This window comes from Bombina bombina, chromosome 4, assembly GCF_027579735.1.
Source record: "Bombina bombina isolate aBomBom1 chromosome 4, aBomBom1.pri, whole genome shotgun sequence".
Taxonomy (NCBI): domain Eukaryota; kingdom Metazoa; phylum Chordata; class Amphibia; order Anura; family Bombinatoridae; genus Bombina; species Bombina bombina.
Window position 1 is genome coordinate 955,186,707 of NC_069502.1, and position 13,157 is coordinate 955,199,863.

General features: G+C 44.9%; 1 protein-coding gene across 2 annotated transcripts in view; it reads left to right on the forward strand.

The window, feature by feature from the left end:
- The window catches only part of ABHD12 (abhydrolase domain containing 12, lysophospholipase), a 531,420-nt gene that overhangs the window by 359,205 nt on the left and 159,058 nt on the right, over positions 1 to 13,157 (forward strand). For both annotated transcript variants that reach the window (XM_053711964.1, XM_053711963.1), the window contains exons 4-5: positions 889 to 1,008; positions 7,467 to 7,497. In XM_053711964.1, coding sequence (XP_053567939.1) covers positions 889 to 1,008; positions 7,467 to 7,497 — 151 coding nt within the window. The remainder of the gene's footprint in view (positions 1 to 888; positions 1,009 to 7,466; positions 7,498 to 13,157) is intronic.

The window sequence follows — 13,157 nt, forward strand, 5'->3', positions numbered from 1 at the left end:
AAAAATTATATTTAACTTAGGGGGGTGTTAGTGTTAGACTTAGCTTTAGGGGTTAATCCATTTATTAGAATAGTGGTGAGCTCCGGTCGGCAGATTAGGGGTTAATAATTTAAGTTAGGTGTCGGCGATGTTAGGGAGGGCAGATTAGGGGTTAATACTATTTATTATAGGGTTAGTGAGGCGGATTAGGGGTTAATAACTTTATTATAGTAGCGGCGCGGTCCGCTCGGCAGATTAGGGGTTAATAAGTGTAGGCAGGTGGGGGCGACGTTGAGGGCGGCAGATTAGGGGTTAATAAATATAATATAGGGGTCGGCGGTGTTAGGGGCAGCAGATTAGGGGTACATAAGTATAACGTAGGTGGCGGCGCTTTGCGGTCGGCAGATTAGGGGTTAATTATTGTAGGTAGCTGGCGGCGACGTTGTGGGGGGCAGGTTAGGGGTTAATAAATATAATACAGGGGTCGGCGGTGTTAGGGGCAGCAGATTAAGGGTACATAAGGATAACGTAGGTGGCGGTCGGCAGATTAGGGGTTAAAAAAAATTATTCGAGTGTCGGCGATGTGGGGGGCCTCGGTTTAGGGGTACATAGGTAGTTTATGGGCGTTAGTGTACTTTACAGTACAGTAGTTAAGAGCTTTATGAACCGGCGTTAGCCCAGAAAGCTCTTAACTACTGACTTTTTTCCTGCGGCTGGAGCTTTGTCGTTAGATGTCTAACGCTCACTTCAGACACGACTCTAAATACCGGAGTTAGAAAAATCCCATTGAAAAGATAGGATACGCAATTTACGTAAGGGGATCTGCGGTATGGAAAAGTCGCGGCTGAAAAGTGAATATATATATAATAAGTAAATATATTTTAAAAGTGTCTGAAAATCTATTTTCAGGCACACCCTTCCTGCAGCTATGTGGAAAGATGCTCAAGGGAAGGACTCTGCGTGGTATGAGGAAGTTATGACAACAAACTACCCAGTAATCCTTTATTTACATGGAAATGCAGGAACTCGGTAAGAAAACATTTTGTTTAGTCGTTTTACTTTATTTATTTATTTTTAGTTGTATATTTTTTTTCCTGTCTGACTGATACGGGAAAAAAGTTTTTTTTATTTGCTAAATTATTTTTTTTTAAATTTTATTTAAACTAAAGTAAATATTCACCAGGTATGTTGTATTCATAGCACTTATTCTAGTACAGAGAGAACAATGCATAATCTTGCATGTTGTTGGTGAGTCCTACATAATGGAGCACAAGGGTGCCGGTGAATTTATTTTACAAAACATAATGGAAGCAAGTTTTGCAACTGACGCGTTTCGGCTTGAGCAGCTTATAAGTACGGCTATCTAGCTGAAACGCGGCAGTTGCAAAACTTGCTGACCACACTGTACCTTCTTCCTTCCACTTTGTGCTGTAATGTGGAATTTTAAGATTGACACGGATTTGTGTAATAAAGAACGTTTGAATTTTAAACCAATCTCTCAGCCGGTGCTCCTACATTCTTTTTTGTTATACCTCCTAAGCCTTCCCCTGTTCTTGCCTTGGTCTACCGTATATTTTTTTTAAGGCCTGCCTTGCACATAATGCGGGTGAGTCTTATGTATTAGTGCAGAGTTTAGGTGAGGTGGCAGGGTACACTCTGTCTGCTTTTCTCCCCTGCAGAGGGCTTTTTAAAAATAGTTGTCACCCAAAACACATATCAATAGTTCTGCTTTATAATAGAGGCTGCAAAACTAATGCAGAGGGCCGCATGTAGTCCTTGGATTACCCGTTGGCCAATACTGGTTTAAAGAATACATTGTTAGCAAAGAGAAGCCTAGAGAGTCCCCCATACAGCTCTCACATAGCCTTGAAAATACTTTTAAGCTTGCTTTTAGTTCTAACAAAGTTTATGTAGTGAAATTGGTTTACATCTTAAAACTCTGCTCACCTGGGAAAATGATATTTAAAGAGACATCACACTCTACATTTAACTCCCAATAATTGTTTAAATAAGGAAAATAAAACATGGCAGTATAAATTATTTATTTTGCCTGGTTTTGCTGTAAAATAGCTCTGAAATTGTGCATACTGGTTTGAGAGAGACTGGTGATATTTACATCTTGCATAGTGATTGTTTAGATCCGAGCACAAGCTCATTTTCACAATATGGCAGGATGTGTTTTATATCTGTCCTTTTTTGGCTGTAGCAAAGGAGATAAGGTAAAAAGCTCTTAAGGTTTTTCAAGGGGATGTCCCTGGAATAAAAAAAATGCAAATTTTCTTCATAAATGGAAAGAGTCCACAGATGCATTCATTACTTTTGGGAATTCAGAACCTGGCCACCAGGAGGAGGCAAAGACACCCCAGCCAAAGGCTTAAATACTCCTCCCACTCCCAGTCATTCTTTGCCTTCCGTCCCAGGAGGTTGGCCGAGAAGTGTCAGAAGTTTGCGATAGTCTTTTATGGAGGGTAGTACTCTTCGGCATGGGACTGGAGTTTTAAGTAGTCCTATCAGCCTCTCAGTGAGAGTATGGGTGAAAGTTAGAGTCCTGAGATGCAGGCAGAGTCTTTCTGTGAAACCATCCCGACTCATATTAACAGCTCCACAAGCAATCAGCGTTGACGAGTTTTGGTGCCTGCTTTTTTCTCTCAAGTCCATGGCAGAAGAGACGCTACTATCTGTCACACTTGAAGGGCCGTGTTCCTGTTCCACGGCGTAGATTCTGGTAAGATCGTTTCATTTTACTTTCATCATGGATGTATTGTAATTACAACTGTTTATCTGAGAGGGGCTACAACCTTTCGGGGATAACTTTAACATAGGGTCTCAGTGAGGCTCCTTTTTGTATCTTGGAATCAAAGGTTAATATCTCCTGAGGGGGGTTATTGAACAGGGGGGTTTATAATCAAGTTTGTTATGTGATTCTGTCTGCTACTGTATAGTGTTGCTTCGGCTCATGGCTATTTTGGAACATAACGGTCTATATCTAGTGACGCAGCCTTTACTGTTGGGCGCGCTTTTGCATGAACTGCACGGTTTACCTTGTGACTCCATTTCCGCATTCCTGATCGTGTGGCGATGGAGAAATCCTGGTCCGATGGTGTCTGGTTCTCTGGAGGTGGTGAGTGCCCCAGCCATTGGGTGTGTAAGGTGTCGTTTAGAATTTCTTATTGGTCCATTTTTTATTCAGTGTCCCAGTTATGGAGGATTCTGATTTTTTGGAGACAGATGTCTATGATTCAGATTCTACTTCTTGCAAAGAATATGAATTTTCCCCGGGTGATACATGCCCATCAGTTATGTTCCGAATGCCATTTTAGAGTGCTCTGTTCCTCAGGAACGGGGAATCCGGTGCCCACTGAGCCATCCGCCTCTGGGGATTCTATTTCCCACGAGACTAGTTCCCTACCACCAACTCTTACTAAGCATGCAGGTAACCCAAATGCTACTTATCCTTCTATAGAGTGTGGCCTGTTCCCACCGGAGGTTACAACACGGTTCCGCATGGCCATATCTTTGGCGCTGGCGCATCTGCACCTCCTGGGAGTGTGCTTACGATATTGTCAGTGTTCCGTTAACCGGGGCTCGTCAGGCATGGGATCGCCTGGTCCAGTTCAGCCCTCCGAGGGAGTGACTGCCCCTGAGGCCTCAGGGGGTCAACCTTTGGGGCCGGTATTTCTTTTGTCCCGGCGGAGGTATGTTGCGCCTTTCGTTATAGATTGGAGTTGCTGGAGGATCCCACTCTTAATGGGTCTGGGGATTCTCAGTCTTACTCTTCAACTGGCTAGCATGCATAGACGTAAGGGGATGAAGTAATCTTCTTATAGTCTTTGTTATTTGTGTATCCTTTTCCAGTTCTGAGCTTGGAAGTCTCGGACTCGGACCCCTGTTGGGCTGGTCCTGCGGGTCTGTCCATTCTTCCTCGGCGATAACCAACGGGTTGCCTTATCTTTTATTTTCATCCGGTGAGGATGATTTTTATGTGGTCTAAAGCTCATGTTGTGGTGTGATGTTTCCTTCGGGAACTTTCTTCTCTGGAATTGATACTCGCGATTTTGTGGTCGCACTGTTTACAAAGGTTTGTCTGACTGTTCTTTATCCCTCCATCTCGGGGGAGACTTGACAGTGCTGGGGCCCTTGGTTTCAGGCTGGTCCTGACTGGTTACAAATCCTTCTGTCTTTGAGGCCTAGTTCAGATACGTGGCGCCTTTTTATGTCCGGTTGGTCCGGTGAGGGCGCCTAGTGATCACATTATTATTTGTGTTTTCTTCTTTTATTTTACAAGCTTCAACTAGCATCCTAAGAGGACTTGAGGGTCCGTGGTTGCTTAGGGGCATGGGGAATTGGTTCATTCCTCATTCACCGTTCAATCTCGTTGAGATCCGTGGCAACATGCTCAGTCGTTTCTGATTTTTCCGGGAACTAGAGTGTTCCTTCCCGTTGTGGGTTGGAGGCTTGGAGGATTTAGGTCCTTCATTCCGCCGTTCTTACGGTTTTGCCTTTCATGGTCTCTTTGGAAGTGTCCTTTTATTACTTGTTCCTTTTAGAGGTTCTCTTCCTTTGGGTCGAGACTTTCTGGACTTCGTCCGGTTTTTCTGGCGGCTTTGGCCGCTTAAATAGGAAGTGAAGGCCGCAAGGCCCTGTCTTCCTTCAGGAGTTAGTCATCTCCATATCAGGGGCAATAGGAGGTGTTGTCTCTTTTTCCAAGCTTTTTGCTTAGGGGATGTTTTTCTGCCTGGGTTCAGGATGCTTTGCATTCTTCTCCCTTGGGTGTGGTCCTCTAGAATATTAATATGAAAGGATTGCGGAGACTAGCCTTTCTTTCTACTCTCTTTCGGGTGACTCTGTTCTAGTTCTCATTTCCCTTAGTGTTGCCCTTGGGGCCTTTGGGCTCTAGAGAAATTACGTGACTTTGTCGCGGCCTAGCACCTTGTGACCTCCGGCTAAGGGTGTTCTCTTCCCTTTGGGCTGGGAATTATGAGTGAGTCCTGTACCCATTCTCCGGGTTTCCCGGTTCTCATCCTCGGTGAGGTCTGATGCTTCAGACGGGGTGTCTTTTGTTCCCTGAGGGTGTTGTTCGTTCTATGACGATTCTGAGTCCCGGGGCCAGGGTTCTTGTCTCGGATCCTTCTTGGATGCCTAGAGACTTATGATTTTGTGGACTGGTTCAGGACGACCCATTTTTTTCAGGGACCCTATGTTGCGACATAGGGGCTAGCTCATTGGGCTTGCAAGCAGGAAGGCCAGAGTTCACATCCACCTTCGGGTGCTGGTTATAAACTTTAAGGCCTGACTTGTACTTCGGACAGAGTGTGCTCCTTTTCATGGGGAGTTTTTTCTCTGTTGGGTCAACAGTGGTGTCTGGATGATTTTTTAATTCGGTCTGTGTTTGATCATACTATGGCTTCATGTCTTGTGGACATGTACGCTGTTCTTATAGTGTGTCTTCCTTATGAGCTGGGGTTTCCACTCTCTGGAGGGTCATTGTCCTGCCCTGTGTGTAGAAGGTTGGATCAGGTGGCTTTTCTCTGTAAGGGGCAGCATCTGCTGCTCTGTGGGCTCTGTTTTACCTGTTGGAAATTGATCTCTCTATGCAGAGATTGTATAAGAGAGTTGTGACAGGTCTTCCTACGGATCTATTGCACTTTTCTCTGTTCCAGGTCCTAAGGGTTTCTCCTTGGGAGTGCCTTATTTTGGAGGAGCGGAATGGGTTGGAACCCGAGCTATGTTGGGGTGGGTGAGTCCCCCCTTTTTTCTTTCCATTCCCTGGGGGCCTTTCTGTCCCCCCTGTCTATTGGACATGCCTGTCGCTTGGGCTGGTCCGGTGTTGGAGCACGATCTGAGATCTGTTGCTCTGCTATTTCGTCCTCAGGGGATTCAAGGTATGGCAAGCCTCTTTGAGGTTTCTCCATCAAGATTTGTGGGAAGGACTGGCGGCTCTTAGATAGCCTGCAACATTATCCGCTGGTTAGTGGATACTTAGCAATCTGAAGGATCCTATCTTAAGCTGCCTTCTACTTGCCTTGCAAGTATTTAAGTTTGAGTCATTTTTAGATGACTGCAGTGTGCAGTGTTTTTGCTTCAGGTGTTGTTCGTCAGACCTATCTGAGCTTGCTGCACGAGGTTTCGTTTCTGAATATTTCGGTATTCTGAGCTACCTTTTTGTGACTGGGGGACCTTCGTCTTTAGTTGCTTTCTAGAGTGCGGTTGCACTGTGTTAGGGGAAGATCCTCTCTCTGTTTTAGACTCCCGGCCTTATCCAATGGTTTCTGTATTTCTGGGGTCTCAGAGTTGCCTCCCCTTGTTTCTATGAGACTGGTTGGGTCTCTGTTAGCTGTTTTTGCTCTGTGTTTGTGCCCTTTGTAGGATTTTTTTCTGGAGTTCCTTATGCTAGCTGGACAGCTAGCTCAGCATACTAATGCACCGTGGCTACTCTGCACTGTAGCAAACTGAGGATTACAAGTTCGATCCCCGGCGAGGTCTACTCAGCCTTTCCTCCTTTTTGAGGTTGATAAAATGAGCAGCACCTTGAGTCCCTTAAGGGGGATTAGCCGCGCTTTACAAGTACAATCATGTTTTTCCGTGTCTTTTCTTCTTTGTGGAAGAATACGGTAGTTTGTTTCCTTTCTTTAGTAAAGGGTGTGTTGTTTGGAGACCGACTGCTGGGCGATGGTGTCTCTTGGAGGCTTTTGACTCAGTTGAGTCTAGTTCCTGCGGTCTCTAACAAGACTTGTGGACTATCTGTGGGTCAGTGTCCTGGGCTTTTTCCTTTGTTTCAAGGTTGTTCTCGGCTTCAGACGAAGCGGGATTTTGTTGGGTAGGGGTTTTCAGGCCTAGTGCCCTCAGAATGGGCCGCCTCTTGTACCCTCCCATTTTTTGCATTCAGTGTCCTCTATAGCTTGGGTATTGTTTTCCCAAAAGTAATGAATGCATCTGTGGACTCTTTCCATTTATGAAGAAAAACTTAAATTATGCTTACCTGATAATTTTCTTTTCTTCACATCGGAAGAGTCCACAGCTCCCCGCCCGTGTTTTTATGTGGGGCGGCCGTAATTTTGTTCTTCTGGCACCTTTTCACCCTGATGTTTCTTCTACTGTTCCTTGTTCTTTTGGCAGAATGACTAGGGGATGAGGGAAGTGGGAGGAGTATTTAAGCCTTTGGCTGGGGTGTCTTTGCCTCTTCTTGGTGGCCAGGTTCTGAATTCCCAAAAGTAATGAATGCAGCTGTGGACTCTTTCCATCTGAAGAAAAGAAAATTATCAGGTAAGCATAATTTAAGTTTTTTGTTAAACTGATATGGATGTGGAAACATTTATTTTGTATGCAGATTATTTGCCGTGGAGCGATTGCATTTTGATGCCTATATATAAAAAAATATTTTAATGTCCCTTTCATCATAATTGCCTTATGATTAAACAAACTGTTTTGCATTTGTTTTTCATCAAATTATCTGTACTAATTAGCTTTTTCTTTCATTTTCCTGACAGAGGAGGTGATCACAGAGTGCAACTTTATAAGGTAATAATATTTAGATGCGTATAAAAAAAAAAAAAGGATTCTGGATAAAGGGGATTCTACACAATTTATTATCTGCATGACGGGAATAAAATGTAAATATAAATACAATGTAAATGACATAGCTTTACATTTGACTGCTTTTATGTCTACAATTTGCAATTACGTGACTTTCTCCAACATAGGTGTGTCCGGTCCACGGCGTCATCCTTACTTGTGGGATATTCTCCTCCCCAACAGGAAATGGCAAAGAGCCCAGCAAAGCTGGTCACATGATCCCTCCTAGGCTCCACCTACCCCAGTCATTCTCTTTGCCGTTGCACAGGCAACATCTCCACGGAGATGGTTAAGAGTTTTTTGGTGTTTAAATGTAGTTTTTATCCTTCAATCACAGAAACGGACCAGCCTCAAATTCTACATCCTCTAAGCAAGAGGGTAATACTTCTCAACCCAAACCAGCCTGGAGACCGATGCAAGGCTGGAACAAGGGTAAGCAGGCCAAGAAGCCTGCCACTGCTACCAAAACAGCATGAAGTGATGGCCCCCGATCCGGGACCGGATCTGGTGGGGGGCAGACTTTCTCTCTTTGCTCAGGCTTGGGCAAGAGATGTTCAGGATCCTTGGGCACTAGAAATAGTTTCTCAGGGTTATCTCCTGGAATTCAAGGAACTACCCCCAAGGGGAAGGTTCCACAGGTCTCAATTATCTTCAAACCAAATAAAAAGACAGGCTTTCTTACATTGTGTAGAAGACCTGTTAAGAATGGGAGTGATTCATCCAGTTCCATTAGGAGAACAAGGGATGGGGTTTTACTCCAACCTGTTCATAGTTCCCAAAAAAGAGGGAACATTCAGACCAATTTTAGATCTCAAGATTCTAAACAAATTTCTCAGGGTTCCATCGTTCAAAATGGAAACCATTCGAACGATCCTTCCTACCATCCAGGAAGGTCAATTTATGACAACGGTGGATTTAAAGGATGCGTACCTACATATTCCTATCCACAAGGAACATCATCGGTTCCTAAGGTTCGCCTTTCTGGACAAGCATTACCAGTTTGTGGCACTTCCATTCAGATTAGCCACTGCTCCAAGGATTTTCACAAAGGTACTAGGGTCCCTTCTAGCGGTTCTAAGACCAAGGGGCATTGCAGTAGTACCTTACTTGGACGACATCCTGATTCAAGCGTCGTCTCTGTCAAAAGCAAAGGCTCATACGGACATCGTCCTAGCCTTTCTCAGATCTCACGGATGGAAGGTGAACAAAGAAAAAAGTTCTCTGTCCCCGTCAACAAGAGTTCCCTTCTTGGGAACAATAATAGATTCCTTAGAAATGAGGATTTTTCTGACAGAGGTCAGAAAATCAAAACTTCTAAGCTCTTGTCAAGTACTTCATTCTGTTCTTCATCCTTCCATAGCGCAGTGCATGGAAGTAATAGGATTGATGGTTGCAGCAATGGACATAGTTCCTTTTGCACAAATTCATCTAAGACCATTACAACTGTGCATGCTCAGACAGTGGAATGGGGATTATACAGACTTGTCTCCGACGATTCAAGTAGATCAAAAGACCAGAGATTCACTCCGTTGGTGGCTAACCCTGGACAATCTGTCACAGGGAATGAGCTTCCGCAGACCAGAGTGGGTCATTGTCACGACCGACGCCAGCCTGGTGGGCTGGGGCGCGGTCTGGGAACCCCTGAAAGCGCAGGGTCTATGGTCTCGGGAAGAATCTCTTCTCCCGATAAACATTCTGGAACTGAGAGCGATATTCAATGCTCTCAAAGCTTGGCCTCAACTAGCAAAGGCCAAATTCATAAGGTTTCAATCAGACAACATGACGACTGTTGCATATATCAACCATCAGGGGGGAACAAGGAGTTCCCTGGCGATGGAGGAAGTGACCAAGATAATTCTATGGGCGGAGGATCACTCCTGCCACTTGTCTGCAATCCACATCCCAGGAGTGGAAAATTGGGAAGCGGATTTTCTGAGTCGTCAGACTTTCCATCCGGGGGAGTGGGAACTCCATCCGGAAATCTTTGCCCAAATAACTCAATTATGGGGCTTTCCAGACATGGATCTGATGGCCTCTCATCAGAACTTCAAGGTTCCTTGTTACGGGTCCAGACCCAGGGATCCCAAGGCGACTCTAGTGGATGCACTAGTAGCGCCTTGGACCTTCCACCTAGCTTATGTATTCCCACCGTTTCCTCTCATCAGGGCCGGATTGGGAAATCAGACCGGCCCTGGAAATTTATATGGACCAGCCCATCCCCCCTATGGCTTAGCCCCGCCCCTCCCAGCTCAGCCCCGCCCCTTACTCAGCCCAGCCTCCTGGCTCAGCCTTGCCCCCCTGCGGCCCAATCTCCACGGCAATGTAAAGGACTCCCTCCCTCACCTCCTCACACTGTTTTAGAAAGTGACATTTTGTCTAGGCAGAACAACTGTGTCTTACATACTATTAGCTTTAAAAGCTAAACAAACCATCATGTTTTTGTGGAATCCATTTTAGTTTATACATAAAGTTTAAAGACATACATTTAGGGCTTATAAAATAAAAAATATACACAAACTGCACAGTGAATTTTTATATTAAAGTTTTTCAGAGGGAATCACATTCTGTGTGGTGCATCTCATTTTTAACGTTAGTTAGTTAGTTCCACTGAAATCAGCATATCTTCCAAGTTGCACTCCCACACCCTTCCCCCAACGAGTCATAGCAACCTGCCTAGTAAAGAAGATAAATTAGTTAAATTTAAAAAATGCCATTCTGTAGCATGAAGTGAAAGGTCATGCTGTAGTAGACAGACACATTACCTGTCATTTTGCCTGCTATTGAAAAAAGCACTATCTGGAGGGGGAGCCTTAAGCCCGGCAGCAAGAAAAAACACACACACAGTAACACATATCTCTTGTCATCACCTCATGTAGTAGCTAATCTATCCTCTCCGTTTTGAAAGCCCAACCTCTGCTGCAATATTCAGTGCTATGTCGGCAGAGGAGTTATTCTCCCAATAGAGCCTTATAGTGATAGCTGCTGTGCAGACTGACACTGACAGTCTGTTTTACTCTTAATAACTCCTCTGCCGAACATAGCACTGAATATTGCAGCAGAGGTTGGGCTTTCAAAACGGAGAGGAAAGCCAGTGCAGAGCAAAGCATTAAGCATAGTCAGAGGGGTGACCTGTCTGGTGCACAGGTGAATCAGCAACAACCCAAGAGGGAAATTTTAGATACTAATTATCTGTCCTCAGTGCCTTGAATAAAATAAAAAATATACTTACCGTAAATTCACCAGATTGTGGTAGGTCATTCCTTCTCTCAGCAGCTCTGTCTTGTCCTCGTCAGCAGCTCGTTTGGCTTGCTGCTACAGCTACACACTTCCTGCCTGCAAGCTCAGCATGAGGAGGGGAGTCACGCTGTGTAATGTTGCCCGGTGACCTGGTGGTGATCTCAGACTCAGACTCAGTCTCTGCGTTGCCAGCCATGAATGTCCATCGTCCATCTGATCCCACACACTGCACACACGTTACCCCACATGGCCTGCTCCAACTTATTCAACTAGGCGGCTCGCTGACGCTCCCTCCACTATGTCACGTGTGACAGTGTGACGTGAGACAAAGTCAGTCACTTACTACTAGCCTGCCTGGCCCGGCCCACCCCCACATTCCCTGGCAGCCTCATCATCCAATTGGCAATTGAGTGACAGACACAGGGTCAGTCTGTCTGATGATTGGTTGCTTTGCGGTTGCGGCTGGCTGGCAAGTTGCAACACAACATGTTATCACAAAATCATTCACAATATATATCGGCAGCCGCATCTCATCAAAAAATTGCTTCTCTTCTCTCAGTCTCTACTGCAGCAGCTGAACCAGCCCAGCTGAGCTGCCGGCCAGCAGCCCACCGGGATTTTTCCCGGTATCCCGGCTGCCCAATCCGGCCCTGCCTCTCATTCCCAGGCTGGTAGCCAGGATCAATCAGGAGAGGGCTTCGGTGATCTTGATAGCTCCTGCGTGGCCACGCAGGACTTGGTATGCAGACCTGGTGAATATGTCATCGGCTCCACCATGGAAGCTACCTTTGAGACAGGACCTTCTTGTTCAAGGTCCATTCGAACATCCGAATCTGGTTTCCCTCCAACTGACTGCTTGGAGATTGAACGCTTGATTTTATCAAAGCGTGGGTTTTCAGATTCTGTAATAGATACTCTTATTCAGGCTAGGAAGCCTGTAACTAGAAAAATTTACCATAAAATATGGAAAAAATATATCTGTTGGTGTGAATCTAAAGGATTCCCATGGAACAAGATAAAAATTCCTAAGATTCTATCCTTTCTACAAGAAGGTTTGGAGAAAGGATTATCTGCAAGTTCTCTGAAGGGATAGATCTCTGCTTTATCTGTTCTACTTCACAAAAAGCTGGCAGCTGTGCCAGATGTTCAAGCTTTTGTTCAGGCTCTGGTTAGAATCAAGCCTGTTTACAGACCTTTGACTCCTCCCTGGAGTCTAAATCTAGTTCTTTCAGTTCTTCAAGGGGTTCCGTTTGAACCCTTACATTCCGTAGATATTAAGTTATTATCTTGGAAAGTTTTGTTTTTGGTTGCAATTTATTCTGCTAGAAGAGTTTCAGAGTTATCTGCTCTGCAGTGTTCTCCGCCCTATCTGGTGTTTCATGCAGATAAGGTGGTTTTGCGTACTAAGCCTGGTTTTCTTCCGAAAGTTGTTTCCAACAAAAATATTAACCAGGAGATAGTTGTTCCTTCTTTGTGTCCGAATCCAGTTTCAAAGAAGGAACGTTTGTTACACAATTTGGACGTAGTCCGTGCTCTAAAATTCTATTTAGAGGCTACTAAGGATTTCAGACAAACATCTTCTTTGTTTGTTGTTTATTCTGGTAAAAGGAGAGGTCAAAAAGCAACTTCTACCTCTCTTTCTTTTTGGCTTAAAAGCATTATCCGATTGGCTTATGAGACTGCCGGACGGCAGCCTCCTGAAAGAATCACAGCTCACTCCACTAGGGCTGTGGCTTCCACATGGGCCTTCAAGAACGAGGCTTCTGTTCACCAGATATGTAAGGCAGCGACTTGGTCTTCACTGCACACTTTTGCCAAATTTTACAAATTTGATACTTTTGCTTCTTCAGAGGCTATTTTTGGGAGAAAGGTTTTGCAAGCCGTGGTGCCTTCCATTTAGGTGACCTGATTTGCTCCCTCCCTTCATCCGTGTCCTAAAGCTTTGGTATTGGTTCCCACAAGTAAGGATGACGCCGTGGACCGGACACACCTATGTTGGAGAAAACAGAATTTATGCTTACCTGATAAATTACTTTCTCCAACGGTGTGTCCGGTCCACGGCCCGCCCTGGTTTTTTTAATCAGGTCTGATGAATTATTTTCTCTAACTACAGTCACCACGGTATCATATGATTTCTCCTATGCATATTCCTCCTGTACGTCGGTCGAATGACTGGGGTAGGCGGAGCCTAGGAGGGATCATGTGACCAGCTTTGCTGGGCTCTTTGCCATTTCCTGTTGGGGAGGAGAATATCCCACAAGTAAGGATGACGCCGTGGACCGGACACACCGTTGGAGAAAGTAATTTATCAGGTAAGCATAAATTCTGTTTTTATATTATCCGTCCAGAGGGAATTATTGTCAGTTTTT